Source organism: Strix uralensis, chromosome 7 (genome assembly GCF_047716275.1).
Source record: "Strix uralensis isolate ZFMK-TIS-50842 chromosome 7, bStrUra1, whole genome shotgun sequence".
NCBI lineage: Eukaryota > Metazoa > Chordata > Aves > Strigiformes > Strigidae > Strix > Strix uralensis.
This window is the reverse complement of record NC_133978.1, coordinates 4,255,203-4,282,763: the sequence shown is the minus strand read 5'-3', so window position 1 is coordinate 4,282,763 and position 27,561 is coordinate 4,255,203. Positions and strand designations below refer to the sequence as shown.

The following is a 27,561-nucleotide window of genomic DNA, read 5'->3' as shown; positions in this document are numbered from 1 at the left end:
TCCAATAATCAAGTTGTATTTCAGGTTTTATTTAAATAAATTCAAAAAAATACCTATAGCCAATATTTACATATTCAATCCAATTACTCTTCAAATCCTCCTGGTTAATAAAGAACAGATTCTTACAGTAATCATTAGAAGTTCTTACAATGAAGCATTGTACTTTTGGAAAAGCAATTAAGTGTCTGCTGAACATTTAACCAGCGTTCCCAAACCCACAGGAGAACACTGTTCCTGTAATACGGTATTCCTCTACCTCCCCCTGAAGGCAGCAGCATTTTCAGAACATGAACTGCTTTCCAGATATTGAAACCACCTAGTAAAAGGACATTGCAGAAATATGGCAAACCGGACCATTGATTTGAAAAACTGAAGACAGGTTTTGTAATCAAAGTTTCATTCAAGCCACAACATCATTTTTCACTTTTCTGAAAACATGTTAGCACTGGAAAAATCTGATTTCTATCCAAGAGAGTAGCCAAACAGATGGCTTTTGCAGGTAAATTCACTTTGTATCTTTAAAGTCACACACTAATGCATAAATGCTTTCAATTCAAACCTTTTGTCTCTTCCTCCAAATACTGCTAGTCTTCCCGTGCTTGATTTCTCAATCAGCCATGTTTTCTGAATTAAGGCAGTCTTTTATTCTGTTGCTCAATTATTAGAGCCAATATGATCTGCATTGTCAGGTAAACGCACTCCCATGCTCTGTAAAATGTTAGAGGTGGGTCCTGCCAGTCCAGACTGAGCACTGTAGGATTCAAGCAGGTTAGCTACGAGGTTCATATCCACATCAACTGGTGTCAACTCAGTATCTTCAGCTTTGGAATCAGGGCCAGCACTTTGAGATGTAGTTGCATTAACAGAACTTGCCTATAGTAAGTATAAAGAGCAAATTTTATCGAATTGTATATACAGGTTTAAAAAAAGACAAACCATAAGAGAAAAGAAACAAGGAAAAGTTCTGCAGCCAACGAAATTCAGTATGTTCCACACTCTCTTGACAGACAGGAATTTAGTCACCAAATGCTCATGCCAGTTAAAAATCATCACTTTCCATTATACAGATTAAGTTCCAAGAGAAGGACAGAGAGGGTTACTGAGTCCTGGCTCAGTTTCCTATGGGAGTAATCTACTATAGGAACTCAAGAAGTCAAGCTGCAGCTGCTTGCCTACTACTAAAATAGGGTAAAACAGGGAAATGAAACTAAGTCTTGGAAACAATGTGCAAGTTAAAGCTTAGCTAAGTTGGTTTTTGTTTTGTTTTCCAAAAAAAATACCATGGTGCAACTGCAGCACATTTTGCTTGCACGCGGGATTTTTTTTAATAATTAGCACATGATCAGAAGACAGAAGTTTTTGACCACGTTACTCAAACGACCACTTTTAGCATATTTCCTCTTTTCTAATAAAGCTCTCAAAACTGTTCTGCTACAAACTAGAAATCAAGGCATACTTACCCCTTTCTTTTGGGCAGTGAAACTTTTACCAACATTGGTATGTGCCAGTTCACGGTCCATCTCATTCATATATGACTTGAGACTGCCTATAAGCTCGTTAGGCGATTCCTTCTGGTCTTCCCTTTGATTTTCAGCATCTAAGTCTTCATCATCCTCATCCAAGAAATCAAACTCCTCTTCTTCATCCAGATCATCAGAATCCAGCTCTTCTGAGTCTGCCCCTATGCGTTATTTTGTGTCAGTACAGATAACAAGCAAATCAGCGCAGTGCCCATGGGTGATCAGGAAACCCAGGGAAGCCAAATAACCATGAGATATTCTGACAAAAGGAACAAAGAAGCAATCTCACCTAAAATTCTGTCTAACGCTTTTGTAAAAGAGTCTACATCAAAGGTAACATGGGATTCATCAGATGACCTGAAATATAAAAATATTTTAAAATAAATAAAGCTTTTATGCTTGCATAAGCCAACACAGGCATAAGCCATATGGCATACTGATTTCTCCCAAGCCTAGATTGAAGCTGGGACATTTGAACTGACGGTCTTGGAAATGCTTAGAAGTCTGAGGCCTGTATGAATTAGAAATGGAACAGCAAGTGGAGGAATTCCTGGCAGAAGTGGAGGAATGAGAGAGATAATAAACCCAACAGTTTTAATTGTTTATTGTGACCAAATAAAAATTGCACTGAAGAGAACCAAAATAAGCGTGCCTGAATCCTTCTGGAACAAAGTGGTGGTAGTACACCTTAGACAAAGATTTTAAAAGCTGAGAATCTCTGAGGTCTCCTGCCTAGAAAGAACCCTACAGGCTTCATTCTGGCCTCTCTTAAGGTGCAGTGGTTTGCCTTTTCTTGTTGGTGTTGTTTTTTGTTTGTTTTTTTAAATAACTGAGAAAACCTACATTATAACTCAGACATTGACACTAAAGCTAATTAAAAAAGGATCAAACAGTTAAGAGCATAAATTGAGTAGACCCTTATACTCTTGATACAGCTCACATGGCGTTATTGTCTCAATATTAAAGCTATTAAAAAGAACCTGGACAATTTGCTACTACCTCATTCTTTGTTTTTTAAAATTTAAGGCCTGTTCACACCACAGTCACACACACTTTCTTAACTTCAACAATTAATCTAGCGGCATTCTGCTGTAGTCTAAATAGTTTATTATCTTCAGTTAGCACTTTTCTTCCACTGTTGGGAACAATGAGAGGGATCCACAGTGATTCTTTTCTCCTGCCTCTATGTGTACAGTCTGTGCTTCAGTTGTGCAAAAGCAGGCTTAGTATATTCAAAATACTAATCTACAGGGAATCTAAATACAGCTGTACCACAAAAATCAGTCTTAATTCACAGATTCCCTCACTTAAAATTTCATTTTTATTTCTGCACAGCCTCATCAGAAGAATCTTAGCAGTCTGAATAGTCCCTCATGGCAGAAAAATTTCAGCTCAAATGAACTTCAGTTGTACTTAGCAACAGTGCTAAGAACTGTGGTAATGAACAACAATAAGTCTTCAACTTAAAAGGGTTAAAAAAAAAAATTTAAACCCCACATAACCAAACTAAGTAAGAGTGCTGGAAAATAGGACAACTTGCAGCATTTTTACCTTCAGTCACCAAGCTGGTTTAAAAGTAACTACGTATTCACTATTAACATGGGTTTCTTCCAGGCCTCTGCTAAGTAGAACACGTTCAAACTTTGATTCTGTGCATTACAAAATCAACCAAAGGGCTGCAGCAGAATGAAAACCCATTCTACAGCAGACACCGATCTTAAAAATACTACTACCATGGCATTTCTGCTCCTTCATGCGTTGAGACTTTGGATACAAAAGCCTTCATACTTTCAGCAACTGCTTCCAAGTCATATTTCTGCTCTTCCTCATTTGCGGAAGGAAGGGACTCATTTCTTGCCTCCTTCAGCATCTGATCTAGATCATCTGGTGTAATCTCCAGCCAACTGTCATCTGAAAGAATATAGGACATATTTGTTATTCTGCACAAGTCTGTTAGCCCACAAGGCCCAATCCAGATGGTTGAGAGCACTGCTAGCATTTTGTAGCTTATTTTTGCACTGTTTTCATGCTGATACGGGATAACACAGGGTATAACGCAGGGAGAGGCTGGGAAGAAGAGTGTTCAGATTTCATTTTACTACTTGAAAACTTTGCTTTATATGCGGCTTCAACCTAGCAGATATTGTTCTGGTCACAGACAATCCTTATGCCACTAAATGAAGGAAGAAAAGGCTTGCACTGTAAAGGGAGAGCCAATCCAACCTTCCACTGTGACCATGAACGCTGAATGCTGGATCTGTGCTACTGCATCATTCAGAAATACAGATGTCATCTGTACTGCACACTGGCAACTACATTTCTGTCAAATGAGTGAGAAAAGCTATTATATAAAGTCTATGCTGGTCTTATACAGGCCATCAGAGTAGACCAGAGAGTAACTAATTCTGTATTGTCAGTATTGGAATTGGTTTATTATTATAAAATGTTTAAATACTTTCTGTCTGGTAGACAGTTGACACAAGGTACTTGATCTGGTGTAAGCGTGCACGGTGTTACTGATCTAGTGCTATCAAACCAGAAACTGGATTGTGTATCTCGCCAACTCACAGCCCCAAGCTTTGTGGCTTATACAAATGAACAGGTTGCCTCAATCTGAAATGACGGCCCGTGAACAACACCTCTAGCAGTCACACGATAGGAGACCAAATAGATACAGAGACTGGTACAGTGCTGTGAACATTCACCCTCTCCCTCCACAAATAATAATTTGTGGTAGGAATAGTCCACCCCCCCATCCTGCTCACCATCCTCTGGAGGAAGACTAGCAGCTTCTCTCTCAAATTCCTTCAAATCAATGGTTGTTGTCTGTAGCAATGTCAAGATTTCATCACCTGGGCTCACCTCAACAGAGCTAGAAGGAAAAAATTCAATTTGCTGAAATGGATTTTTACTAGCATTACAATGTCAATGGCATCACACACTCTACATGCAGGTTTTCACTCAAATTCCTCATTATTCCTTCTGTGCAAATATGTCAAAAAGATAAGTGAATTTGGGGGAAGTACCAGAATACTACACAGATAGTATTAGCCAAAACAAGACACAGTCAATTACTGTAATTCCTTGCTGATGGCTCCAAAGCCCACTTCTCATGTTCCCTTTGTTCTCTATATTTATTTTGTCTTGGTAAACATTAGGATTGCCAGATCCCAAACAGCACGGACTGGAAATTCAAGCAACTAACAGTCAAGATATTATGAGCTGGCAAACCCTCAGATATTTTTGTCATGATTTAGTTTTTGGATTCGATCTTTTGGAGAAATCTACAGCCAGCTGCCTGTCTTGAGCAAAGGAGACAAATTGCTCTGTACTTATTATTCACTGGAATTGCTTTTCAATGAAGCTTTTAAACACTTGCTATAGCCAACCAGCCAAATGATGCTTTTCAGCCACCCACTTGGAATAGCTTAGCATTTTACAAAACCAAGATAAATAGTTACTCAAGCAATAACTTCTACTAGTAGAGAGTCTTCTAGAGGAATAAATACCCGTATGTCCTAGCCACAGCACCTATGTTAAATGTACAATGAAGAAAAGGGTTCAGGTTTTTTGTAACGAGTATTTAAAAAGGTAAGTTAAAGCACTTGTAGGTACTGTGTACGATTACTCATGAATTTCAAGTAGCTCTTACCTTTCTGGCTTGGTAACAGATCGCTGGAAGTAATCTTCTGCCATATGCAACAGTTCCATGTATTTAGCAGATCCTTCCATTTGTCCCTATTTAATGCAAGCCACAAGTATGAATCTAAAGAATTCTCCCTCCCCTTCCTTTTCACAGCCAGGCTTCATAACGATGACTATTTGCCACAGAAATTCAGTGCTGAGAAAAATCAAAGCAAGTAATACTGCTTTGCCATGTATGCTTGGAACAGAATACAGGAAATGGGCATAAGGTGTTTTCACAGACAAATACAAATTGAAGTCTTGTGCTGCAATATCCTATGGCGTACATTAAAAACAATCAAAGATAATACTATGTCAAAGATAACACAATGATTCTTACAACAGGGTGGATTTACCAGGCCCAGGTTACAATTGTGCAGGAATTGTGAATGAATGTCTTGGTGTCTGGGAATTATCCAGAGAAGTGGCACTGCAGTACTGTTAGAATATTCCCCTTTTTCTATATTTACAAGATATAACAAAGCATTCAAGGATACAAGTTGTCCAATTTTATAACCTTCAAATAAGTAGTCAATTTATGTCCAATTTACAAACTTCAAATAAGTAGTTAAAAGCACCTTTAAAAAAAAACCCAAAAAAACCAAAAAACCCACACAAATGAAAATTACACTTAATGGCCCCGAACGGGTCCATGCCATGTTGTGGTTTCCTTTATTTCCCCTTTCTTTAGATGAATTCATTCATCCCCAAATAGACACACACACACAACTTCACCTTGAAATAATTCTTCTCCTTCAGGCTGCTGAGGAATCTCTCCCACAAGGGACCCCTTAACACATTTCTCTTGGAATCAGGAGATACTTTACTGCACTTGGAGCACAAAATTTCAAAGCCATGAGCCTGTATAAGAGATGCAACAAGAGGTTCTCAAGATGTCACAAATTTAAGTGCACCTTTAAACAACTGCATAAAGAACTGACAACCATCGAGCTCCCGATGCTGCCATTTGAGAAGTAGGTGCCAAACCCAACTATACGTCAGGTAGCAACATCTTGCTTTGGAAGCTGGAATCTGGCTTTCTGCAGCAATAATGGATCATTTTGACTTTGCAAAGTTTCTCTACACAGGCAAAGCAACCTAGAAGACAGATCTATAGTGCACAAGCTACTCCTCACATAAGCATGAAGACTTTACTTGTACTGATAATCTATGGAAGAGTGCTCTATTCTGTAAAACTCCCACGATACGGTACTTCCAGAAAAATGGTAATTGTGAATTTGCTTGCATTTTTCTGTACAAGTGGGCAACTTACAAGCAAAGAATCATTTCTTGGACATACGTAAACAAGCAAACGAAATACTAAGTACAAAATGCAGAACAAATAATTACCAGTTTCATGCCCAGTTCATAGGCCTTGTATTGAGGGTGAGATGGGAGGGGCAGCATGTATCCACTGCGTCTATCCGGAACAAACTTCTGCTGCACCAGTTGTGCATATAAACACTTTGTGAAAGTAACCTGAAAAAAACAGAGCAAAAGAAAACCACTCACTGCAGCGTGACTGTGCTGTGTACAGGCATCAACTTTCCACCAGTTTCCTCTAAATTTTGTTTTAAAGCACCCATATTACAGACAATACCTGAGATCATATTCAAAATACATCTTAGATACCTTTGCCTAAGCTATGCTGCTTTTCAGATCTTACGAAGTATATTCCAAGTTGACATCTCTAAATAAACATGAACTTCATTCAGTCTAACTAACACATTAAAACAAATGCTCAGTATTCATGCCAACGTGGTATATTTTGAAAAAGGTAAGGGCTCTTTCCAATTATCGAAACCAAAGCTGAGATTTCAAAAACAGTCTAGAAGTCTACAATTTGACTTCCAAGCTTATTTTCAGGAGCCGAGGGGTGTAACTCTGTAAATGCAAACGTATCAGATACAACACTGCTTGGACAATGCTCATGAAACACTTCATAAAGTAGCTTTCACAGACCTGTGTACACACAGCTGAGAAGGTGAAAAGCCTTGGAATGAACAGCCGGGGTAGTTAAGAGCAACTCCTGGTGTTGGCTGGAAGTGCTGTCAAACTGCTCTGATCACAGAACGAGCTCAACAGCATTTCAGCAGAGGAACTACTAGCAGTAACCTCTGATTTCAGAATCACTTATCTCACAATTAGCCATTTGAAAGTCTAGCTATGTCAATCTGAAGAAAGAAAAGCTACTGACATAACAAATTGGAAATTCATGTCCAGCATCAAAATAAAAAATAAACCAGAAAACATTTTATTTTAAAAATTAAATCCACATATTTGTATCATTGAGCACAGAACCTCCGTCAGTTACAGAACCTAATTAAGCGAGAAGTTGCATCAGAAGGACCACTTACTACAGTCATCACACGCTTGTCTGGAGGGAAAGTCTGAAAAGAGCGACATGCTCGTAAATCTGCAGGATCTCGCAGGTAAAAGGCCTGGACTGCTGCAGCCACCAAGGAAGGGCGCTGCCTCAGCACTGCCACTATGCCTGCCGGAAGGTAGCAGTGGGCTCGGTGAAACGAGGCCTGAATTTTCTCAGGATACCTGTATCATACAATAGCAGCATAGGATATTAAGGGTATTGCAAGCCCAAACCACTCTTTCTTAATTCACATTCCCATTTTCACTTTAATATTAATCTATATCATGGGCCAAATGCCAGATGATTATTCTAACCTAAAGTTAAAACTCAGCTAATCTAACACCTGGAATGTCTGTTTAGATATATAATATACATATCACGTGCACATATATATATATACATGGCTAATAAAAATTTAATCCCCACATTGGTAAGATGAATCACCGTGAACTTGACTAACATGTCCAGCTATACAGTATCCTTCACTGCACCAAGCGTAGAAGTCATCTGGCTTGTGCTGGAAAATCCTTGCAAAAAAATCACATACAGTGCTGAACAGACCTGTGACAAGCTGACACTCTGAAAAGCATGCTGGTTCTACATTTTAGTTTGCAATCCTTTCTCTCCCCACAAAGGGCTCCTAAAGGCTCACAGAACTTGCAAATTTTTCAGTACAAGAAGGATGTGAAGGAAGAATCATTTATCGTTGTCAGGTGTGGCATCATAGCAGTGAACCAGTTTCAGAGCCCCCCAATCACAGTACAGCTTACAGGTCCCCCTCTTTAGAAGAATGCCACAGAAAAACCTCTAGCTGGTGGTTTCTGAAAAAGAAGCAACTTTATCACACCTAACAGGAAAATGAATACAAGAAAGTACCCAGACAGCCCACAATCTAAACTTACTGTTGCAGAAGACCGGAATAAAACCCCCACATACCCACTGATGCGTTTATACACTGCTGTTCTAATGGGCTCTGCAGCCAGGAGCTCCTCGGAACGGGTGGATAACAGCGCTAACGCCTGCGAGATTGTTGGAGTGGCAGCAGACAGGTCACATTCCTGCTCGTGGGGCTCTGACAGCGGGATGAGGTGCAGCTCTCCTTTGTAAAAGAACACCTGGCAGACAGTAACAGTCTCATCAGACAGGATAAGAACAGTCACACATTAACCAATGGAAAATTTAATGTCATATACAAATGCATCTGTTTAAACACAGAGAATACTGAAGAACAAATAGAGAAATAATCCAGGAATGATTAAATGATTTAAAAAAAAAAAGATTTTTTTTTTTAAATGGGAGGTGAGGTAAATACAGATGCCAGAGACCACGATCCAACCAGTAAATAAAACCCCCTATTTTAACTGCAACACATTTGGTCAAATGTATCTTGTTTCTTGAATAACAGTAATACCAAAAGTTTCTCTTCAGCTAGAGATTTGCTTCAGTAGGATCAGACAGCATAACCTAACTGCTGAAGAACAGGTCAGGGACTGAAGAGCATTATTTCAGGTGCTACACATGACCTCTGTTGGTTCCTGACCCTAAGAAAATAACTGAATGTAACATTGTCAACTCTCTCACTCTGTCCTTTCCCTCAAACAGAAGGAAAATATGGCCCTGATAGTCCAGATACAGGTTTGCAATTCATTCTTGTTCATGTTCCATCCCTTTTAAGAGTCTTGTGACAGGCCAAAAAAAATTAAACAAATCTTTGCTAATGAAAAAGTAAGTTCCTTCCATTTAAATCCACTGCCAAGAAACTCGGTGACTAGCAGTCACCCACAGTGAGGTGATCTGGCTGCAGACTCCGGGTGAAGGAGCCCGCTCATTAATTCACCTGCACCAGACCCAAGTCTGTCTCCTTGCAGAGTCAGCAACACTTCAGCCTCGAGCATTCTCCAGTCTGAGGGCAGCAAACCCTCATGCCTTAGCACTTGAGAATAAGGTAGAAAAAAATCCAAGTGGTTATAGCAGAGCTAAAAAGCTCAGGTGGATCCCAAGAGTGCTCCTGAGGAGACCAGTGTGGTATGTTTGTATTACACTGCCAAATACATTCCATAGTTCCCATGTTATTCAAGCTTTCCTTGCACTCCAATAACCTAGAAAACAGAAAGCTGGCCAAACTTACTGGTTTTACAGATCAATCAATGGCACGACAGCTTCACTGCCTTCACATTTGGCACCACGAGTAGCAAGTTTTAAAAAGCGTAGTCAGCTCTGCATTATGGAACAACTCAAAGAAGGACTTATGTGCAAGAGTCAGATCTAGCTGAACACCACACACTCAGAGCCTAGCAGGCAGGTCTGTAGCCTCCATATGAATGTTATGCCATTAGTGTAAGAACATATTAGTGTAAGAAATTCTTCCTTCCATCAACAAATCAATTCTAGAAGAACCACTTGGTATCTGTAGCAATTTCCAGATATGTCTAGAGCAATTTCTCAGGACGCGCTCACTCTGCATAGCACCGTGCCAGAGCACGCAGAGCGGAATTGAGCATCAGAGGTTTTCAGTGGTTAAGTCTCTCACTCAATGTCCACAGCAAGAGTAAAGAAGCTCATTAAAACCAGAACAGACTGTGCTGAAAAAAACATGCTGTTAATTAAAAACAAGTCTTGGGCCCTGACCAGAGGATAGCGCTCCGGATTTTCAGTGGCAGTCAGACCACTTGGCTGGATAGAGGTGCAAGAGAAAACTCCAAATGGTAAGTAAAAGGCCATTGTGAGCCACTGGCCAACCGGTACAGAAGTTTTACTCACCCTGTTGTCGCTGTTCTCAGGATTCAGCCACTTTGGGAGAAAATCAGCCGCTTCTATCAAGAGAAACTCCCCATCGTTGTCATCGATCCTGGCCAAGGAGAAATCACTTTCTTACCAGGGAAAGTCTCGCACAGCACAACAACCTGTGTTTCTAAATCTAATTACTAAAGGCAGGTTCCACCTTTGTTTTTTTTTTTTAACATTAAGACACGACCTTCCGTCAGCCCTTGTCAGGGAAGGCGCTGCCCCCCCCCCCCACCCCACCCGCCGGGGCCCGCGGCGCCGGTTGAGGTCGTTACCTGGCCGCCAGCCCCGGGAACTCCCTGGTGATCTCCCGGACGAGGTACACGATGAACCACTCGTCCTCCACATTATCTCCGAACAGCGTGGTGCCGCCGATATGCGCCGGGGTCTCGCCTGGCCGGGGGCAGAGAGCGGAGAGGCGGCTCAGCGCCTCGCCGGGCCGCCCCTCACACACCGCCGCTTTCCGCCCGCCGGGCCGCCCCTCACACACCGCCGCTTCCCGCCCGCCGCGCCGCCCCTCACACACCGCCGCTTCCCGCCCGCCGCGCCGCCCCTCACACACCGCCGCTTCCCGCCCGCCGGGCCGCCCCTCACACACCGCCGCTTCCCGCCCGCCGCGCCGCCTCTCCGAGCCCCGTCCCCCGCGGCTCACCGCGCGGCGGCACGTAGCGCAGGCGGAAGGGCTGCCGCTGCCAGATGTAGTTGGCCAGGAGCGGCGCGAACCGCACCGCCACCCCCTCAGCGCAGCGGCGCAGCTCGGCCTCGCCGCCCGGCCCCGCCGCCGCGAACAGGCGGTACCGCACGGCGTCCTCCGCCAGCGCCGCCCGCCCCAACCCCTCCATGGCGCCGGCCCGAGCGGGCCCGAGGCCGGGCGGCGACGCTCCGCCTGCCCGGGGGCGGGGCGGCGTCATGGCGGCGGCGGGCCGGCGGCGGGAGGTGGCGGCGGCGCGGCGGAGCTGAGGATGATCTCGCGATACGCGCGGCAGCCGGTGCCCCCCGCCGCTCTGGAGAGGTGAGTCGCCGCCGCCGCCGCCGCCTTCCCCCCCCCCCGCCCCCCGGGCCCGCCGTCCCGGTTCCCGCCGCCCCGGCCAGGCCCCCACTCCCGGGCCTTCCCGCCCGCAGACCGGGCCCGGAGCCGCGGGCTGGCGCTGGGCGCAGCTGGCCCGTAGCGCGGGGGGGGCCGGGCGTAACGGGGAGGTGTGCGGCCCCGGGGCCGGAACGGCGGGGCGGGGGCCTGGGCCGAGGCCGCGGCCGGAGGGGGCGGCCGGGGTGGGGGCAGCCGCGGGGGCGCGTTTCCCCCGGCCCTGGCCAGGGAGGGCGCGCCTCGCTTGGAACACCAAGTGGAGAGATCGGGATTAAATCCCTGCGTTTGTCTTGGTTTTTGACCCAAGAGGTAACTGACGTGTAGCTGCGCTTTTTTTTTTTTTTTTTTTTTTTTGAGGGGAGGAGTGGAGACGGGGGCAAGAGGTTTAAACAAATACCTCAATTTTGGTAGTTAGTTGCTTTGTTCATATTTAATTCTGTAGTCTTTTCTGAACAGCAGAGATGACAGGAAACCTTCACTGAAGGCTCTGTCAGCCTGTACTTGGGACAAGACTTTTGTTCCTGCGTTGATGCTTCTCTGTCCCCAACTACTGTGACTTTTCTTGTCCTTTCCTAGACATCTAAACTTTGACAAACCAAAAAACTAGCAAACGTCATTTCTCCTAACTTGCCTGTGCATAGTTTGGTGGCTACTCTTGGTCTATTTAAGTCTCCTATAGGGATAATGACGTCGTATCTGCTTTTAGAGAGCTGTAGCCCAATTCCCAACAACATTTTAAGTTTGAAAGAAGATACTGATTTTTAAGCAAAGACCTTTAACTCCCTGTTTAGCCTAGAGTTAGTTTTGATACCTCAATTCTAAAGCTTTGGTAACAGGAATTAGCCTTCTAATAATAATAAATGAGCTCTGGTATGCAAATTAGTGCATTCCTTGAAAAGCAGGGAAGAAACTTGTAAAGCTTGGGACCTCTGTAGATGTTTATTTTTATAAGTAATGTCAAGTTCCGTGTCTTGTTTTAGCCAAGGACTTCCAAAACATGCCTTGCGGCATCACCCACTGCCAGAGCCAGGGGCTGAGGTGTGCCCAGCCACACCCACGGCTGAAAACCACGGCAAGATCTCAAGGTACTTGTCATAACGTAACATGAATCTTTTTCTGGAGACAATGGCAACACCAGGCACCTTTGCCTTGAGTTACCTTTACAGAAGTAATACAGTTGGCAGGCTTGGGCTTTATCTCAGATCTGTATCGTTTCAGAACATGTCCTTCCTATTTTGGAAATAATAATAAGTGTGAAGCTGTGTTCTGTTCCCAGCTTGCAAATAGCTCGGGTCATCTAATTTTACAGCAGAGACAGGAGGAGAAAAGATAAAAATAATTCCTGAGTAGTGTAGAACCGGGACTAGAAGTAGTCTGCAGTTTAACTGAGATAATTTTTTGAAAATCTGTGTTTTGCTTGACCTCTAGACTTCCTATGTCATTGAGATTATTAGGAGTTACAGTTGTTGTAATTACTTGTGTACTATGGATTCTGCTTAAATGCCTCTGAAGTAAATATTTACCCTGTGAAAACTCTATCATTGCTAAGACCTATTCTGATCTATCAGTGCTTTTTTTTTTTGTACAGAAAGAAAAGTTTACTTCCCCACTATTTGTCATTGCATATTGTTGGGGTTTTTGTCTTCTTTTTTTTCCTCAACATGTGCATTTCAGGGAGTCTGAAATCTGGAAGGAATCAGATTACCCCTCTGTTACTCCAGCTGATCATGGGAATTCATGGTCTGCTAGTCAGAGTTACGCCGACACTTCCACCGAAGACAGCTCCGTCTTCTCCTGGGGCTATGATGTGAGTAGAACGTCATCATCCAAGCCAAATGTAGCACAGTGGGTAGAAAGACCTTTTGAAATACCATCGCAGATACATTTCGAGATAAAAATAAGGATTGGATCTGTCAGTAAATCATGGTAGTGATATAGGAAGAACAACTTTTTTACCTCTTCCTCATCTTTCTTTTCTCTCAGATCAAAACATGTTAGGCTCATATTATTCAATTAATACTCTGTATTTCCATCTAAAACTTTGGAAATGAAAATCTTTTAATGCATAAGTGTCTCTATACAACATAATAAATGCTGTTATTGTGGAATCCCAAACATGACTTTCAGACCCTTGGTGTGAGTTTATCAGACTTCTGCTTACTTGTACGTACGTGTACTTTCTCAAAATATAGTAAGCCCCTAAACCATTATTTTCATGTAGGAATATTTGTTTTATTCCCTGTCTACCAAAACAAAGTGCGTTATTGCTTTCTGTGAGGTGAGATGGAACTGTTTAAACTACCCAAGAACCAACCCCCTTTTCTAGCTACATGAGAACATGTAACAAAGGTCCTGAACATCGTTCACTTTCACAGTGTTCTACAGCTTTTTGCATTGCTGTTGTCCATTGACATCGCAAGCAACAAATTTTACATTTCATTAAAATGTTGCTGAATTTTATCCTTCCTGTTCTGATTTCTTTTATGTAACTTACTATGTCTTTAACTTAATACAATAATACAGATATTTCAAAATGTTTGAATAGTTTTTCTGTTGTGTCGGTGTAAGCTTTTTATGTAGGTACCATCAGTCTTAACAGCAGTCTGCATCATCTCTGGGGGGAAATTATTTCAAGTTAAGATCTTTATAGAACTGTTTAAATCAGTCCAGCTAAGCTTTAAACAAGTAGTCATCTTTTTCAATTATGAAAAAATTCAATTAAAAAAACCCTCTGAATGCTATTCACTAGGTATTTTTTGGATAAATTTTCTTTCTAGGAATTTGATAAAGCTGCCACACAACAAGTTCAGCAAATGTTCAGACAAATTGATGAGCTTCTCTATGAGCAGAAAGAGAATGTGCATGTTGAGGGACTGCGGGAAGAATGCCACCAGTGGACATCCAACTTTCCTCATCTCAGGTCTTTTATTAACAGACTAACGCTACTACCATCACAGAGTTATAAAAGGGTAGGGATGGAAACAGCTGCATTTAAAACAGCGTTAGCAGGGTGGTTTTCTGCAATTATGTAGGAGAGAGAGAAGATTGCTCTGGTAGTCTGCCTGCCATTGTCATTAATAAACATTCTGCTATCTCACGTTTGGTTTTGGGGTTTATTGCTATCATTATATTATTGCTTTTGTTATTGTTACATTATTGCTATTTGCAACTGACTTGGCCTTAATATAGTAAAATTCTCTTAGAAAAGATGTATCGTAGAGCTAAAAGCCAGGTGCTTAAAATAATACAAAAATCCTTCCTACCCTAGTTCAGCAGTCCTTGTGGCTGTCTGGAAACTTAAATCTTTGTTACATGTACTTCAACAGTTTTGTCCATATTCAAAAGTCTTACAATTAACAGAGCATAAAAAAGCAAAATTTTCTTAATGTATTTACTTGACTTGAAGCAATCTGCTAGGGAAAACAACTGAAACCACATTTAGCTATCACCAAGAGAACCACATGGCTTCCCAATAGAAATTTTAGGATTTGCTGCTGTGTGTTCTTACACACTTCAATAATCTTAACGTTTTCTGATTTATTTATCCTTTGCTTTTGCCACGGCAGGGTTGTGGGAAAGCAAATAGTGATCCCCACAGATGAAGGGTACGGATGGTATTCAAGTTCACCTTCTGGCAGTTTAGGTTCCTCAGATGTAAGTTCACCACAAGAAAAAGATTCTAATGAGTAAGTACCAGCGGTTAACCCAGAGCGTACCAAGGTGGGAAGGTAGTTTTGTTCTCAGTGGACTGCAGCAATAGGCTTCTTAAAATGTGAAGCCTAACTCTTTTCTGTTAGGCTGAGTTTCGAACGCAGCACACTTTTTTTTTTTTTTCTTTTTAACAAAAAGTAGTACATTCAGAATAGCAAGGCTGCGTAGTTGTGCTTGTTGCTAACTACAGTAAACTAGTCAGTAAATAGAAATACCTTTGCTGCTGCTAAATTCTTAAGAATATGTATGTATTGTAGCTGGTTTCTTTGTTAATCATCTATTAAATTTGTGTAGAACTTCAAAATTAGAAAGCACTACATTAGTACTACTTTTATTATTTAGTGGTTTAGAATGTTTTTTAATTAGCTTTGAATTTTTTTCTGAAGTTTCAAGTTCCTTAGCAAGAATTTAAAATATCCAAACCAAGAGTTTATACTGCAACGCATAATTTGTTGGCCTCCCTACTGCATTGCCTTAACTACCATGTTGTCTCTCAGTTCACTAAATGCTGCTATTTGAAGTGGAATAACAGCTTACTTTCATTTCTCCTTTCTGAAAACTGTCACCTGTTCAGATTTAGTGTTTTTGGCAAGAAGGTACCTCTTTCAGTTACCCCCGTTCACAAAAAGGCTGACCGTTCCAAGTCTCCGACCTTGTGTTCTCCAGAGAGCGAAGAAGGTGAAGATGGAGTAATTGTCTCCGAAGGCGTAATGGAGGAGTATTTAGCATTTGACCGCAGAGATGTGTAGGTATTGAATATTAAGATAGCAACTAGTACCGGTGTCCTGGAATTCCTGCTGTTAAGATGCATATATTTGGTTTTGATGTTAGTCAGTAAAGTATTTGATTAATTTATTTTTTTTAACATCTTTCCTGAGGTCACTAGGGCACTGGAATTTCTCCCAATCCATTTCCAAGAACAATTTATTTTGCTAAATTATTTTTCTGATTTTTTTGGTAATTTTTCCTCCTAGCCATTTTTGTGCCTGGTTTAAATAGTTAATTCTGTCATAACTAAGAGCCTGCTATGTATTGCTGCATTTAAGAAAACTTGTTTAAATGCCATTTATTTTTTATACTAAGTCAAATTCATTGTTGTTTGTTATGCACTAGCAGTGTGCTGCTTTGATTTTTCTACTGGCATTTTGGGTGGAATTGTCCCTTTCCAGATTTTCAGTGGTAATTTAAGAATTAGAGTGGATTTGATGCTTGCCAAGAAATAATTACCACTATTTTTATCTTAAGAAGAAAGGATTAAGGGTGGCAAAAAGAATGCCCTTTACTTTATTCAGCCCAACAATATGAACATATGGCCTGGGTAGGGACTCTGGATGGTACTGTCAGTCACTAACAGCTTAATTGGTTTTAATACATAAAGCCATTTAGCTGTATGGACCACGAGATTCAAATTGGTAGGTGGCTTGATTTGAACATACCAGAGAGGCACTGCTGGAGCAAATGGTATTGCTGTCTGTAAAACAATGGTAGAGGATTAGAGCTTTTTCCAGTGGTATCTCCTTTTTTTCCAAGGTTTGTAGCTTTTTGATGTTAAGTACTAATTCAGGGAGCAGATGTGGAAGCCCCAATAAATGTGCTTGTATCAGTATTATTTTCTCCTTTCTATAAAGTTTCTTTTGGCAGAGGAACACAAACTTTTTCGAGCAGTTGTCTTCCAGGTTTCACACTTGAGAATACCTCTTGCGTTGTGGAAGTGTCTGCAGCAAAGGCCACTTGCTGTCATGAATTATGTTTTTTCTCCCCTCTGATTACATCTAATGGTCTAAAACTGAATGAAGCCTGTGCCCTAAACACCTCCTGCTGTTAGAGCAGCACGCTGAGAGTGGCATTTAGCAGTCACAAGCAGTAACGTTCCTCTCTCTCACCTTCAGAATACTGTGGTGACATGAGATATGGAGCCTCACAATGTAATGTACAGATATCACTGTAACTATTAATATTTATTTTTAAATGGAACTTTGATCTCCTTGGTAAACTACTTATTATTCATGAAATACCATTTATAGTCATTCTGTGTGGGGAAACCAAGGTGTGCAGTAATAAGGTGATTGTCTCAGTCATTTCTCATTTAGGTCAGTGGTAGATTCTGGAAGAAATAAAAGTTCAAGTGCCCAATGTACAGAAGCTTGTTTCTTTCAGTATTACACTGTTACTTGAGATTGCTGTTTATTAAACTACCAGCTCTCAGAAAATAATACTGTGCGATAAATACAAAACTTCTGAAGTAATGTCTTCAAGCTATTCAACCGGCTGCCTTGACCTATTTCAGTTTAACAGAAAACAGAACAGAAATGCAGCCTTAGCTGGTGTCTTCATCCTATTAAATAAATGCAACAAAATACGGGAGAGAAAGAAACTGTGTTTATGGTATAGGTAATGTGTACATTTTTACAGGGAGGAGGAGTTGCATGAGAGGAAAATGGGACTGTCCTGTGGTAGTCGGAAATTGGCGTTTCCTCCTATCTCTCCGTATTCCTGCATGAAGGATTCTGTGCTCACATTTGTGTTTGATGATGTGTGGAGTGAAGTCCTCGGCTGCATGGAAGAATTAATCTGCAGACACTGGGAAGGGTCAGCCTCTGGTAAGGGTCACAGTTAAAATGAAGATTCAGAAGGGGACTTCAGTTACTTAGTTTTGCAAGGATGCAATGAGAGAGAGATGTATTTGGGAATAATCAGGGGGGAAATAAAAGGTTATTTTGCTAACTGAGAGACATGCCCTCAAAAGATTTAATAGGGCTTAGCATCTAAGGAGACTCTCTTTAAAAAATGTGGATTCATAACACTGTCCACAACTAGCAATGCCAGTAGTCTGTATTTACGGGAATTCTCTGTTGCTTTGCATAGATGATGAGAAAAATATCATAACAGTAGAAACAATCAGGGCAGATGCTGGAAGCCCTTTGCAGTTTTATCCTCTGCCAGTGCTGTTACCTCGTGTGCCACCAACTAAAATGCCCTCAGTCACGTCAAATCTGGTAAGTATTTTTAGCCAGTGGGTTTGTGTAGGGACAAATCAATAGAGTGCTACCCAAGCAAATGGATTCGGGTGCGTCAGGGGACTGTTTAGATACATAACTAGTTTGGATTTTGTCTGAATGCTGACCATCCTTTCTAACACTTAAGTTCTCTTATTTCTCAGTTGTGAGTTTTAATTCCTACTTTTCTCTTTAAAACTTAGTATTTGATACATGTATTGGACAACCATGTGGTGACTGTTCATTAATGATGTAGTTCTTTCTACATTTCAATAATGTTGGAACTAAATTGTGAGATCGAGGATTGCGTGTGTGAGATCCTATTCTCACTGGCTTATCTACAGCGAACTTGTCAGGCAATAGAGGACCCATCTCAGTGCAGCTGTAAAACGTTTTTTTCTGAGACACTGAATTTGCCTGTATAATCTGCTTTAGATGATCTGCTCCTAGTGTGGTGAGCACCAAAGTGTTACCTGTTTATTCCATTTTAATTCAACTCTTTCCTTATTCTTTCTTTTTATTTTTCTCCTTTATTTCTACCCCTGCCTGTTCCTCGTGTTCCCCTTACTGTATGTGTAGTGCCCAAAACCCAGATGTGGCCGCAAAAGCAAAAAGAGGAGAAAAACACCTCAAGTATGTATGCTGGAGAGCTTAAAGCTCTGGTATTTTCTGTTTGCTGTCATTATGGGGGGTGGAATCTGATGTTTTTCCAGATCAGTCTGTATTCCAGGAAAGGAGTTTACAGTTCTGCTCTTGACGTAAAAAGTCAACATACCCTGAAAATTAGTTTCGTAAAGCTTCCAATTATAGCCGTTGGTGGAAGGACCTGTCATGCAAATGAGAAGCTCAGTTGGAAAATATTTAGTATGACATAGCATGGTAGGGTACATTTGCAAGAAAAATGGAATGCTAAGGTGCCTGTCCTAGATGGGGAAATAACTGAATATATATCTGAAAGTCATGGAAGAAATTAATTTATTTCCTCCAAAATTGTTTACAAGGACAAAATCTGTAAATATGTGTGTATGCCTCTGCCAAACAGTAATTTACTTACTTATTTTTTAAACTTTCAGGTAAATCTCTCTCAAGGGTCAAGTACTGGCTCTCAACGTAATCTAAATGGCTTGATGGCAATACATGGGATCCAGCTGCAGCAAAGGAATCTGCCTGTAATGGAGAAAACACTGTAAGAACTATAGATCATGTATTGTAGAGTAGAGCGTTCTCACGGTGAGAGGGATTGAACCCAAAACATTGTGAGATAACTTTCTGCACTAGAGAAAGCGATTCTCAGTTGTTTTCCTGCTTGTTTATTTGTCCTCTATGAAACACTGTACTTCTAGCACAAGTTTTCTGTTTGTTTGCTGCTGGTTTACCAGTTAGTGAACAGCTGTGGCATTACTGTTGGCACTAACTGACATCCTGAAAAGAGATGAAGCTCAGAATGGGCTGGAGAAACCGATTTGCTCAGTTCCTAGAAGTGGACTCGTGTTAGATCTAGGCTATGGGTGAGAAAACTGGTGTTTACAGTATGGGGTTTTTTTAATCTGTTCTGTGATTTACTTTTATACTGGAATCTTCAGTCAGAAAGTTCATAGTTGAGTTCAAAATACAAAGATAGGCTTCTTTTTTCTTTTCCATCCCTTATTCTTTTCTAATTTGGCTGTAAATGACTTTATCTAGTTATGTAAAAAAATGAAAACACATCATCTCTATCCACACATACTATTATTAATGTCACATGCAGATGAGTCCCTTGGTAACAGGGTAGTTATCAGTCATGCTGACCATCTCTCTTTTGGTTTTGTTAGGGACCTGGATGACAAAGGCTCCAGTTCCATCCTCTCTACCAGAGTAGGGCCAGATCGTCCTCTAGAGCTCAGCACGTCGTCCCTGTCCCGTTCCACAAGAAGGCGAAACCCGCCGCCGCGTACCCTGCATCCCATCAGCACCAGCCACTCCCGCGCGGGCACCCCGGGCTCTGTGGACGATGTCTTCAGGGGAGCTCGATTGTATGTTTCTCTGCAAGTTACCACCTTTAGAGAACCCAGGTTATACAGAAAGCATTCGGTTGAGTTGAAAGAACATGAATTATTTGATTAAAGAAATTAACTGCCCATTAAAGCACAATCTCCCCTGAGAAAGCTGAGTTGCTAAAGCTGATGTTTATGGTGCTACAAGCTGCGATTCAGTGAATCACATGCATATTTAGCTAGTTTTGCACACAAACTGTAGACCTCAGTCTGTCCAGTACAAGCAAAGCAAATACCACCCTCTCTTTCTTGACATCAGCTTGCTTTTTCTATCGCCTATTTTCAAGATGAACTTAAAACTCTACAGTTTTCGGAGGTCGAAGTGCCTGATGCTATCCCAGCCCAGACTGGGCTATAAAGATCTGAACTTAGGTCAGTTATCTGACTGACCAAAGGACAACTCAGCAAACTCTCAAACGCATCCAGAATATCTTATTTTTGTGAGGCATAATGATCTGACTGAATGTAGTCCTTTAAGGGTAGGGGGTTTAATATACTTCTGTATTCCACATGTGTTGTAAATTGACAGTTTCCATTTAGTTTTGCAGTTTACCTATGAACTCATCCAGCCGGTTATTGTTTGTCATGTGCTGTTTAGAGACTTGTCCCTTGTCCCTTCACAACTGATGTTTGTACTTCCACTATTTCATGCTTCTGTTCCCTTTCCTCAGGCTTCGATCAATCTAACAGTTGTTAACATCTCCCCTTTATTACCATATATGTTTTAATGTATGCAGAGAGTATCCTTCCCTCAGCTCCAGATGAGAGTAGAGCTATGGCCTCTTGACCATTTCCAGTGCTTCTCAAACATACAGTAATACACAGACACTTTTCATGTGAAAAGGCTTTCAGATGAAAAGGCTGTATTTAGAAAATTGAATGCTTATCCTGTTACATTCCTCCTGTGACTAATGCTTAATTCATTTTGTATTTTGTGCAGTTAGATTGGTTTAGCTCCCTTTAGAAGGCTTCTAAAAGCATCTTGCACCTGTTCCTTCAAATACTTAAACAAAATATGGAGCAGGTAGAAGCCTTGTTTTACCCCCAGATGTTTTGACACATGTAATAAGAGCTACACTGTGCATTTGGATTATGGAGCTTTTTTTCCACTTGCTCTACTTAAAATATGGCCCACTGCTGTTTTCTAGGCTCGCTGCTTCTCTTTGTTTGCTAGGCTGAAGTTAGCAGTAAGCAGTGCTTCATCCTGAACTATAGGAACAGAGAGTGAAAAGTAATGCCCTGTCTGGGAACGGGCAGACATGGTTCTACCACTCTGTGGTAGCTGCCCATGAAGACACCTTTAGATACGCACCACACTCTACAGGACCAGTTGCCCACTACACTCCTTCAAAATGCCCTGGATGAGGGGCATTTGAACCACAACTAGCTTTTATATACAGCCCTTACCAGGATTTCTGCTGGGGTGCTCCTCAGATTCACTTTGCCTGTATGCTTAATATTGAACATTATGAAAACTTGAAGTTTGTGTCAACAGATTAAAAAGATTTCTGCCCAACTTCACCTGCTGCAGAACTCCTCTTTTAAATCTAGTCTCTGATCGTCAGCCCTAACACCAGCATCTTGTAGCAAAACTCTGCAACTGTTGCTCTTAGTTTTTAAGTTTGTCTACATAATGCCCAACTGACAATATTGTATCTTTCCACAATATCAAACATATAAACTGCATGTTTTTTCCTGTTCTTATTGGTGTATTTCAGTCCGACTGCTCAGGAGCAGCTGAGCTCACCCTCCCCACTGCTAAGCCGAAATAACCTCCTGCCACCTATTACCACCACCAGCACCGTGGCGGAGCACGCGAGCACTGCGGGATCCCAGAGGCAAACGGTAACTGGCACAAGGGTTTTACTATGGGATAGTCTAAAATTGTAATCACACAGAATCACACACAGAATCGTCTAGGTTGGAAAAGACCTTGAAGATCATCCAGTCCAACCATCAACCCAACATTGACAGTTCCCAACTCCACCAGATCCCTCAGCGCTGGGTCAACCCGACTCTTAAACCCCTCCAGGGATGGGGACTCCACCACCTCCCTGGGCAGCCCATTCCAACACCCAACAACCCCTTCTGTAAAAAAATGCTTCCTAATATCCAGTCTAAACCTTCCCTGGCGCAACTTGAGGCCATTCCCTCTTGTCCTATCGCTTGTTACTTGGTTAAAGAGACTCATCCCCCCGTCTCTGCACCCTCCTTTCAGGTAGCTGTAGAGGGTGATGAGGTCTCCCCTCAGCCTCCTCTTCTCCAGACTAAACAACCCCAGTTCCCTCAGCCGCTCCCCATCACACCTGTGCTCCAGACCCTGCACCAGCTTCGTTGCCCTTCTCTGGACACGCTCGAGTAATTCAATGTCCTTTTTGTAGCGAGGGGCCCAAAACTGAACACAGTAATTGAGGTGCGGCCTCAATCACTGCTGATCAAATTACCAAGCCCAGTCTGTCTTGCAAGTGACAGCAGCTGAAATAGATGCATAAAAATGCTGCATCTGTTTTGACCAACAGCCCAGAGTTGAATGCTTTAATTCCAATTAATGCCAGAAGTTTTTTCCTCCCCCTAAGTAATGTAGAATGATCAACCTGGAAATTAGCTTTAATTCCTTGGCTAATTATTTTAAATGTACTACTGCAATAAGAAAAAGTTGTAACTGTTACTCTTTAATGCAGAAATCTCAAGGGAACTCAAGTCGAGCTCACAGTGTAACAACACACGAAGATACCCACCAGCTACAGGAGTGGCTTTTCTTACCTGATCATTTCTCCAGGTCTAACACAACCAGCACATTCTTGGTAAAGCACGGCAAATTATACCGAGTCGTCCTTAATTACTCAGTAGGGTGCTCTGACAACATAGGTAAACAGTACTCGAGAACCAAGTGTCTCAGCTGATCCGTGCCAGGGAGTTCATCAAGTTGCCATCCTCAAGGGGAGGGTGCTTTGAAGTTTTGCACAGACATCAGGCAGTCGTTCCTGCAGCTGTGTTCAGAAACACGAGGGTGGGATAGTCTTCACTGCTTTCTTCCACCAGTTTGCTGTACTATTAATGTCAGTCTTTCAGTATCAAATGCTCTTGGTTTAATTTACTGAAATACCTATCTACTGCTATCTTGTCCTATCTAAAAAAGTATTTTTAGCTAAGCTTTAAAAGCTTTAACAATAGTTTTTAAATAGCTGCTGGTTTGGTTTCTGTGTATAATTTCAACATCCTTGACTTAGCAGTTGAGTGTACAAGCTTTTTAAAATCTGTTTTGAAACAAGTTTCCAGAAGCGGTGAGAATAGCTTTAACTGACCCAGTGATCATTCTGAGTAAGAGTGTTATAAAAGTATATTTTCTACTCTGTAAGAGTTGAACTTTAGGTTGATTTAACCCTCCTTAAACTCATAAAAGTTCTACTTAGACCTTTATAACATCTTACAGATTATGAAATACGTCTGTTTAAGTAGTTTGTATTCTAATCTTGATGTTTAGAATTTCTCATGCAAAGATAAGTAACTTGACCTGTCTTTTCAGCCAGATCCACAGCACCGCCGTTCTTGCACTGTTATTGATTTTAGTAACCAATCTTGGACAAGCAGAGGATCACCAGGTTCAGGTATGCTCGTGGGTCGCAGAATTTAATAAGATTAAGAAAAAGGTAGGCTTTGGGGACAAGGATGTGTTTCCTACATAGGTAATTACAGTGAGGAGGTTTTTCAAAGTTCTATTTCGTGTTTTAAAGTTTCCTTATACAAGCTTTATACTTGCATATAGAGTATATTTGGGTATGGTGTGGTTTTTTTTTTATTACCACCTAGTATTTTAAATCATTCAAGGAAGCTTGATGTAATCAGTGCCAGTGCTTCTCATGTCAAAGTTAAGAGCAGACGTTGCCAATTTAAACAGGGACTAGCAACAACTACTTTCTGTCCAAGGGTTTTTCTTCTGCTTGGCTATACAACTGGAAGAAATTGCATTATGTCCAAAAGAAACTTATTTGCACTGTATCTGGAAGAGATTGTAGTAAATCTTAGCATTGCACTAGATCAACTCAAAGAATGTTTTAAAGCCAGTAACTGTACCAGTACAATTCACATGCGTACTCTGAAATCAAAATATGCTTGTAGTAATTTGTAACAATCGGATAAACTTTCTGGAGTTACTTAGCATAACCTAAAATGAATCTCATCTAAAACTACTTATTTTTAATTGATCAAAGTACCAAGGCAGCAGGAAGGCATTTTTTTGGTGAATGTAATGCATAGTCTTCCCTCGTTTCCCTTCCTTCACTGCAACGTCATCTCCTTCAATTGCTTATGGTTAATACACTTTGAAAACAGTCGTTGTATGTGCTTCAGAATAGCTACACTGTCACTACCAGGGCTGTGGTTCTTTTTGAATAGTAGGAAGCTACAAGACTAAGTTGCATCTGTGTACAGCAGCGTTACATCAACCAACGAACCTTACTTATTTCAACTCGACCTGCAGAGACGTAGGCTTTTCACCTCGTGGCACACCCAAGGTCTAGTCTAGTCAGTTGAAAGGCACTTTGTACAGAGATTACGGTAGAGCAAAAGTTAACTTCTGTGCCCTGGAACGGCTTTTCTGAATGCTGTTTTTATAACTCTCACCTGAGGTCACCTTAGCACTCCCTCTTTGCATTGATGCCAAGTGTCACCTCCCCCAGAAGGGCTGGCACAGAGCAGAGGATTAGATGCACTTTCTGAAAACCAGGTCTGTCAAGACAAGTGACACTGGATTCCTTTCACTGCAGTGTTTTGGGATTCCTTATGGAACTGTCAGCACTTCCCACATAAAAATATACTAACAACATAGGACTGAAGCTGCAAAAGTTAATGGAAGCTGCAAAGGTGAAGGTAGCAAGTACATGGGTAATAAGTAGAGGACAGGAGGGGTCTTTTAGCTTGTTTAATAGCTGAATGGCCTACTACCACTAATAGAAGTGGTACAGGAGGCAACTTGACTTCAACAAAGGCACTAAAGTGAAGTAAGTTGTTCTTAAACAAGAAAGGGGTGGTTCCTACTGAAATTAAAATAAATACCTGCTCCCCCACTCCAGTATTTTTAAATGCAAGCTGAGTTTTATGTCTGCTGAAATCAGCAGAACTTTGTAGACTTGAATACTTAATGAAATATCAAGGAGTACAGTAGTTGCCTGCAATGCAGCAACTATGAGAGCGTAAGTTTGCCCCTTCTGGAAGGCCAGTCACTGGTCTCAAACTTGCATGTGTTATGCATAATGCAGTTGACAGCAACATACCAGAATAAAACCAAAAAACAACCAAAAAAAAGCATTTTAGTTTTAAGCTAAAGGAAATGTATTTGGTACTTAAGTTCTAATACCTTTCATGATCTCCGTTTATTAGGTCTTCAGCTGCACGGTTCTCTGAAAGCCCCCAGTCGAAGCGGATCAGTCACAAAAAGCAAACAGGGGCTCTAAACGTGCCATGAAGAAGTGTCCGTCCATCTCCGGAGTCAGGAACCACCCTTCACTCTCAGCAATGTCAACACTGTTTACAGCGTTTTCAAACACCTTTCCTTATCAATAGTTATTTTTATAGAAATCTAAGAAGCAGCTGCCAAAGATCAGAAGGAGTGTACTTAAAACATTCCATTTTCTACCAGTAGAAGAAGTTACACTCCAGTGGAAGGGTGAATATACTCCAGTGAGCAGTAAAGCCTAACTCCTAGGAAATGTAGTTAGCGCTCTGTCACTGCTGTTTTCCTGTTACTGGCTCATGTTGTGACAGGCAGGTACTGCAGAACCTGCTGATTTTTCTGTTAGTTCTACAGAAGATTAACCAGGTTTTCCATAACAGTAGTAATTTTAATTTTAGAAGCTGTATTTATATGTTTAAAGCAATATTATACTATCAAAAGCAAGCACTACACAATACTGCTTCTACAACTCCATTTAGACAAGTTATGAATCCTGTAATAATTGCAGCATATTTTTACACAGCTGTGTAAAAATAAGGTAGCAAAAATTGATGGCTTTAAGGGTAGCACACTAGTGACTCTTCCTGTGTTACATACTTATACCTCTTCCTCAGTGACTGAAGAAAGTTTAAGAGGCAAAAAGGACTCTTACTGCATGTAGTTCCAGACAGCATTCAAAGAAAGTACACTGTCTTCCTGGTGAGATATTTTATGGTAATTTCACAAAATAGGACAGTCTCCCTTCCTGAAATTACCTGCAATTAGACAACATTTCTGCACTCTGCAATGAAGTTCCGCAACCCACAGATGCAACGTAGCTTTTAGTAGATGTTTTCTGCACTGTGAGACAGATGTACCAGCAGTGTTGGCTGTAGTTGCCCCTGTGGCTCCAGATAAGACAAAAACATGAAATACATTCTCAAAATAAGTGCTTAGTTGAAGGTCTTACTCCCTAAACAGTAAGCACCAGACAACAAGTAAGTGAAAAGACAGGATGAGGATAACCACTTACTGTATTTTAACAGTTAGGACACTGCATGAAAACAGTTGGTCCTTCATAATCCAATTAAAGAGCACTTTCTTCTAAATTTCCTTATTAATCATTTTCAAATTACAATTCGTAATAGAAAAAAACTTGCCAGTATTCTCAAAGTGGCTCCTACTTCCCCACTCTAAGTTATGCAATCTATCAAATATTAGAACAGCTAATAATTTTTAATCTGTATTGAAGTTCTTGAGTCCAGTTGATCGAAGCCTGCTCTAATCAAAAAGAAAAGAAAGCAAAGCAGAACTGTGCAAATGTAATTAGGTTAACTTTCCTTTGCATTTCGAGGGGGGGGGGGGAAGCTCTGCTCTCAATCTAAATCTCTTAAGTTTGCATAGAGATAAACTATGCTAAAGAGAGGCCTCTATTCACTAATACCATTTCTCTTAACAGCTAAGACTACTGGAATGCTGTACAGTGTGGCATTTAGTTACCTCAAGCTAACTGGAGATAAGCATCCCGTTTGTATCAGTGCCATTCCTCAGGGACCAAGTTCGTTTTCTGTAGCCCTAGTGCGTAAGAGTTACAAAAATACACAAATAAACTTGAATAGACTTCTAGTAATGTAATGTAGTATTTTTTGGCCAAGAGTTGGTGTGTTAAAAAAGTGAAAGCAGTTTCATCATAAGATAATTTTTGGTTTCTGTACAAATGTTTGACACCAGAGACTTCTCCTGGGCTGTTAGGTATCTATTTTGTGTAGTAAAGGTAACGTTCCAGTCCTGTGTGGTGCAACATAAGGATATGCTGTACTCTCTCAGAATCTTTTTGAAAGCAGCCAAGTAAAAGGGAACAGTTACCATCTACCTCTGGCTTCCCCCCAGGAAGCTCTGTTAGTCCCTGGATGCTATCACTGAAGCAATGAGGACCTTCCACTCAAAAGT

The 27,561-nt window shown here is 41.3% G+C and overlaps 2 protein-coding genes across 3 annotated transcripts; one reads left to right on the top strand and one right to left on the bottom strand.

Moving 5' to 3' along the window:
• ECD (ecdysoneless cell cycle regulator) lies at window positions 1-11,267 on the bottom strand. The gene is made up of 13 exons (XM_074874170.1): window positions 11,009-11,267; window positions 10,632-10,749; window positions 10,333-10,420; window positions 8,509-8,687; window positions 7,562-7,754; window positions 6,555-6,683; window positions 5,940-6,065; window positions 5,173-5,258; window positions 4,286-4,392; window positions 3,254-3,431; window positions 1,810-1,877; window positions 1,461-1,681; window positions 1-873 (listed from the first exon to the last, which is right to left on the bottom strand). The coding sequence occupies exons 1-13, from the start codon at window positions 11,265-11,267 to the stop codon at window positions 655-657; spliced, it is 1,971 nt and encodes a 656-aa protein (XP_074730271.1). The 3' UTR covers window positions 1-654.
• FAM149B1 (family with sequence similarity 149 member B1) lies at window positions 11,238-27,241 on the top strand. 2 transcript variants are annotated; one of them, XR_012629589.1, is made up of 16 exons: window positions 11,238-11,368; window positions 12,421-12,525; window positions 13,115-13,247; window positions 14,218-14,360; window positions 15,007-15,126; window positions 15,726-15,896; window positions 17,564-17,751; window positions 18,017-18,147; window positions 18,727-18,780; window positions 19,221-19,333; window positions 19,959-20,159; window positions 21,899-22,025; window positions 22,862-22,984; window positions 23,707-23,788; window positions 25,560-26,331; window positions 27,071-27,241. XR_012629589.1 is itself a non-coding variant. In XM_074874169.1 (15 exons), exons 1-15 carry the CDS (start codon window positions 11,319-11,321, stop codon window positions 25,631-25,633), a joined length of 1,815 nt encoding a protein of 604 aa, XP_074730270.1. In that variant the 5' UTR covers window positions 11,238-11,318; the 3' UTR covers window positions 25,634-27,241. The 2 variants fall into 2 exon arrangements, 1 of the variants encoding a protein (XP_074730270.1); XM_074874169.1 differs by having other exon boundaries at window positions 25,560-27,241.
• The last annotated feature ends 320 nt before the right edge of the window (window positions 27,242-27,561 follow it).

What these genes read in the sequence shown, in the direction of transcription:
- ECD (XM_074874170.1), bottom strand. Translation starts at nt 11,267, where the DNA reads ATGACGCCGCCCCGCCCCCGGGCAGGCGGAGCGTCGCCGCCCGGCCTC. An exon ending in GTGTATAAACGCATCAGTGG is followed by an intron (nt 7,755 to 8,508) that starts GTATGTGGGGGT and finishes TGTATGATACAG; the next exon opens with GTATCCTGAGAAAATTCAGG. An exon ending in TAGTCTTCCTCCAGAGGATG is followed by an intron (nt 3,432 to 4,285) that starts GTGAGCAGGATG and finishes ATATTCTTTCAG; the next exon opens with ATGACAGTTGGCTGGAGATT.
- FAM149B1 (XM_074874169.1), top strand. Translation starts at nt 11,319, where the DNA reads ATGATCTCGCGATACGCGCGGCAGCCGGTGCCCCCCGCCGCTCTGGAG. An exon ending in AACCACGGCAAGATCTCAAG is followed by an intron (nt 12,526 to 13,114) that starts GTACTTGTCATA and finishes TGTGCATTTCAG; the next exon opens with GGAGTCTGAAATCTGGAAGG. An exon ending in CCTCAGTCACGTCAAATCTG is followed by an intron (nt 18,148 to 18,726) that starts GTAAGTATTTTT and finishes CTGTATGTGTAG; the next exon opens with TGCCCAAAACCCAGATGTGG.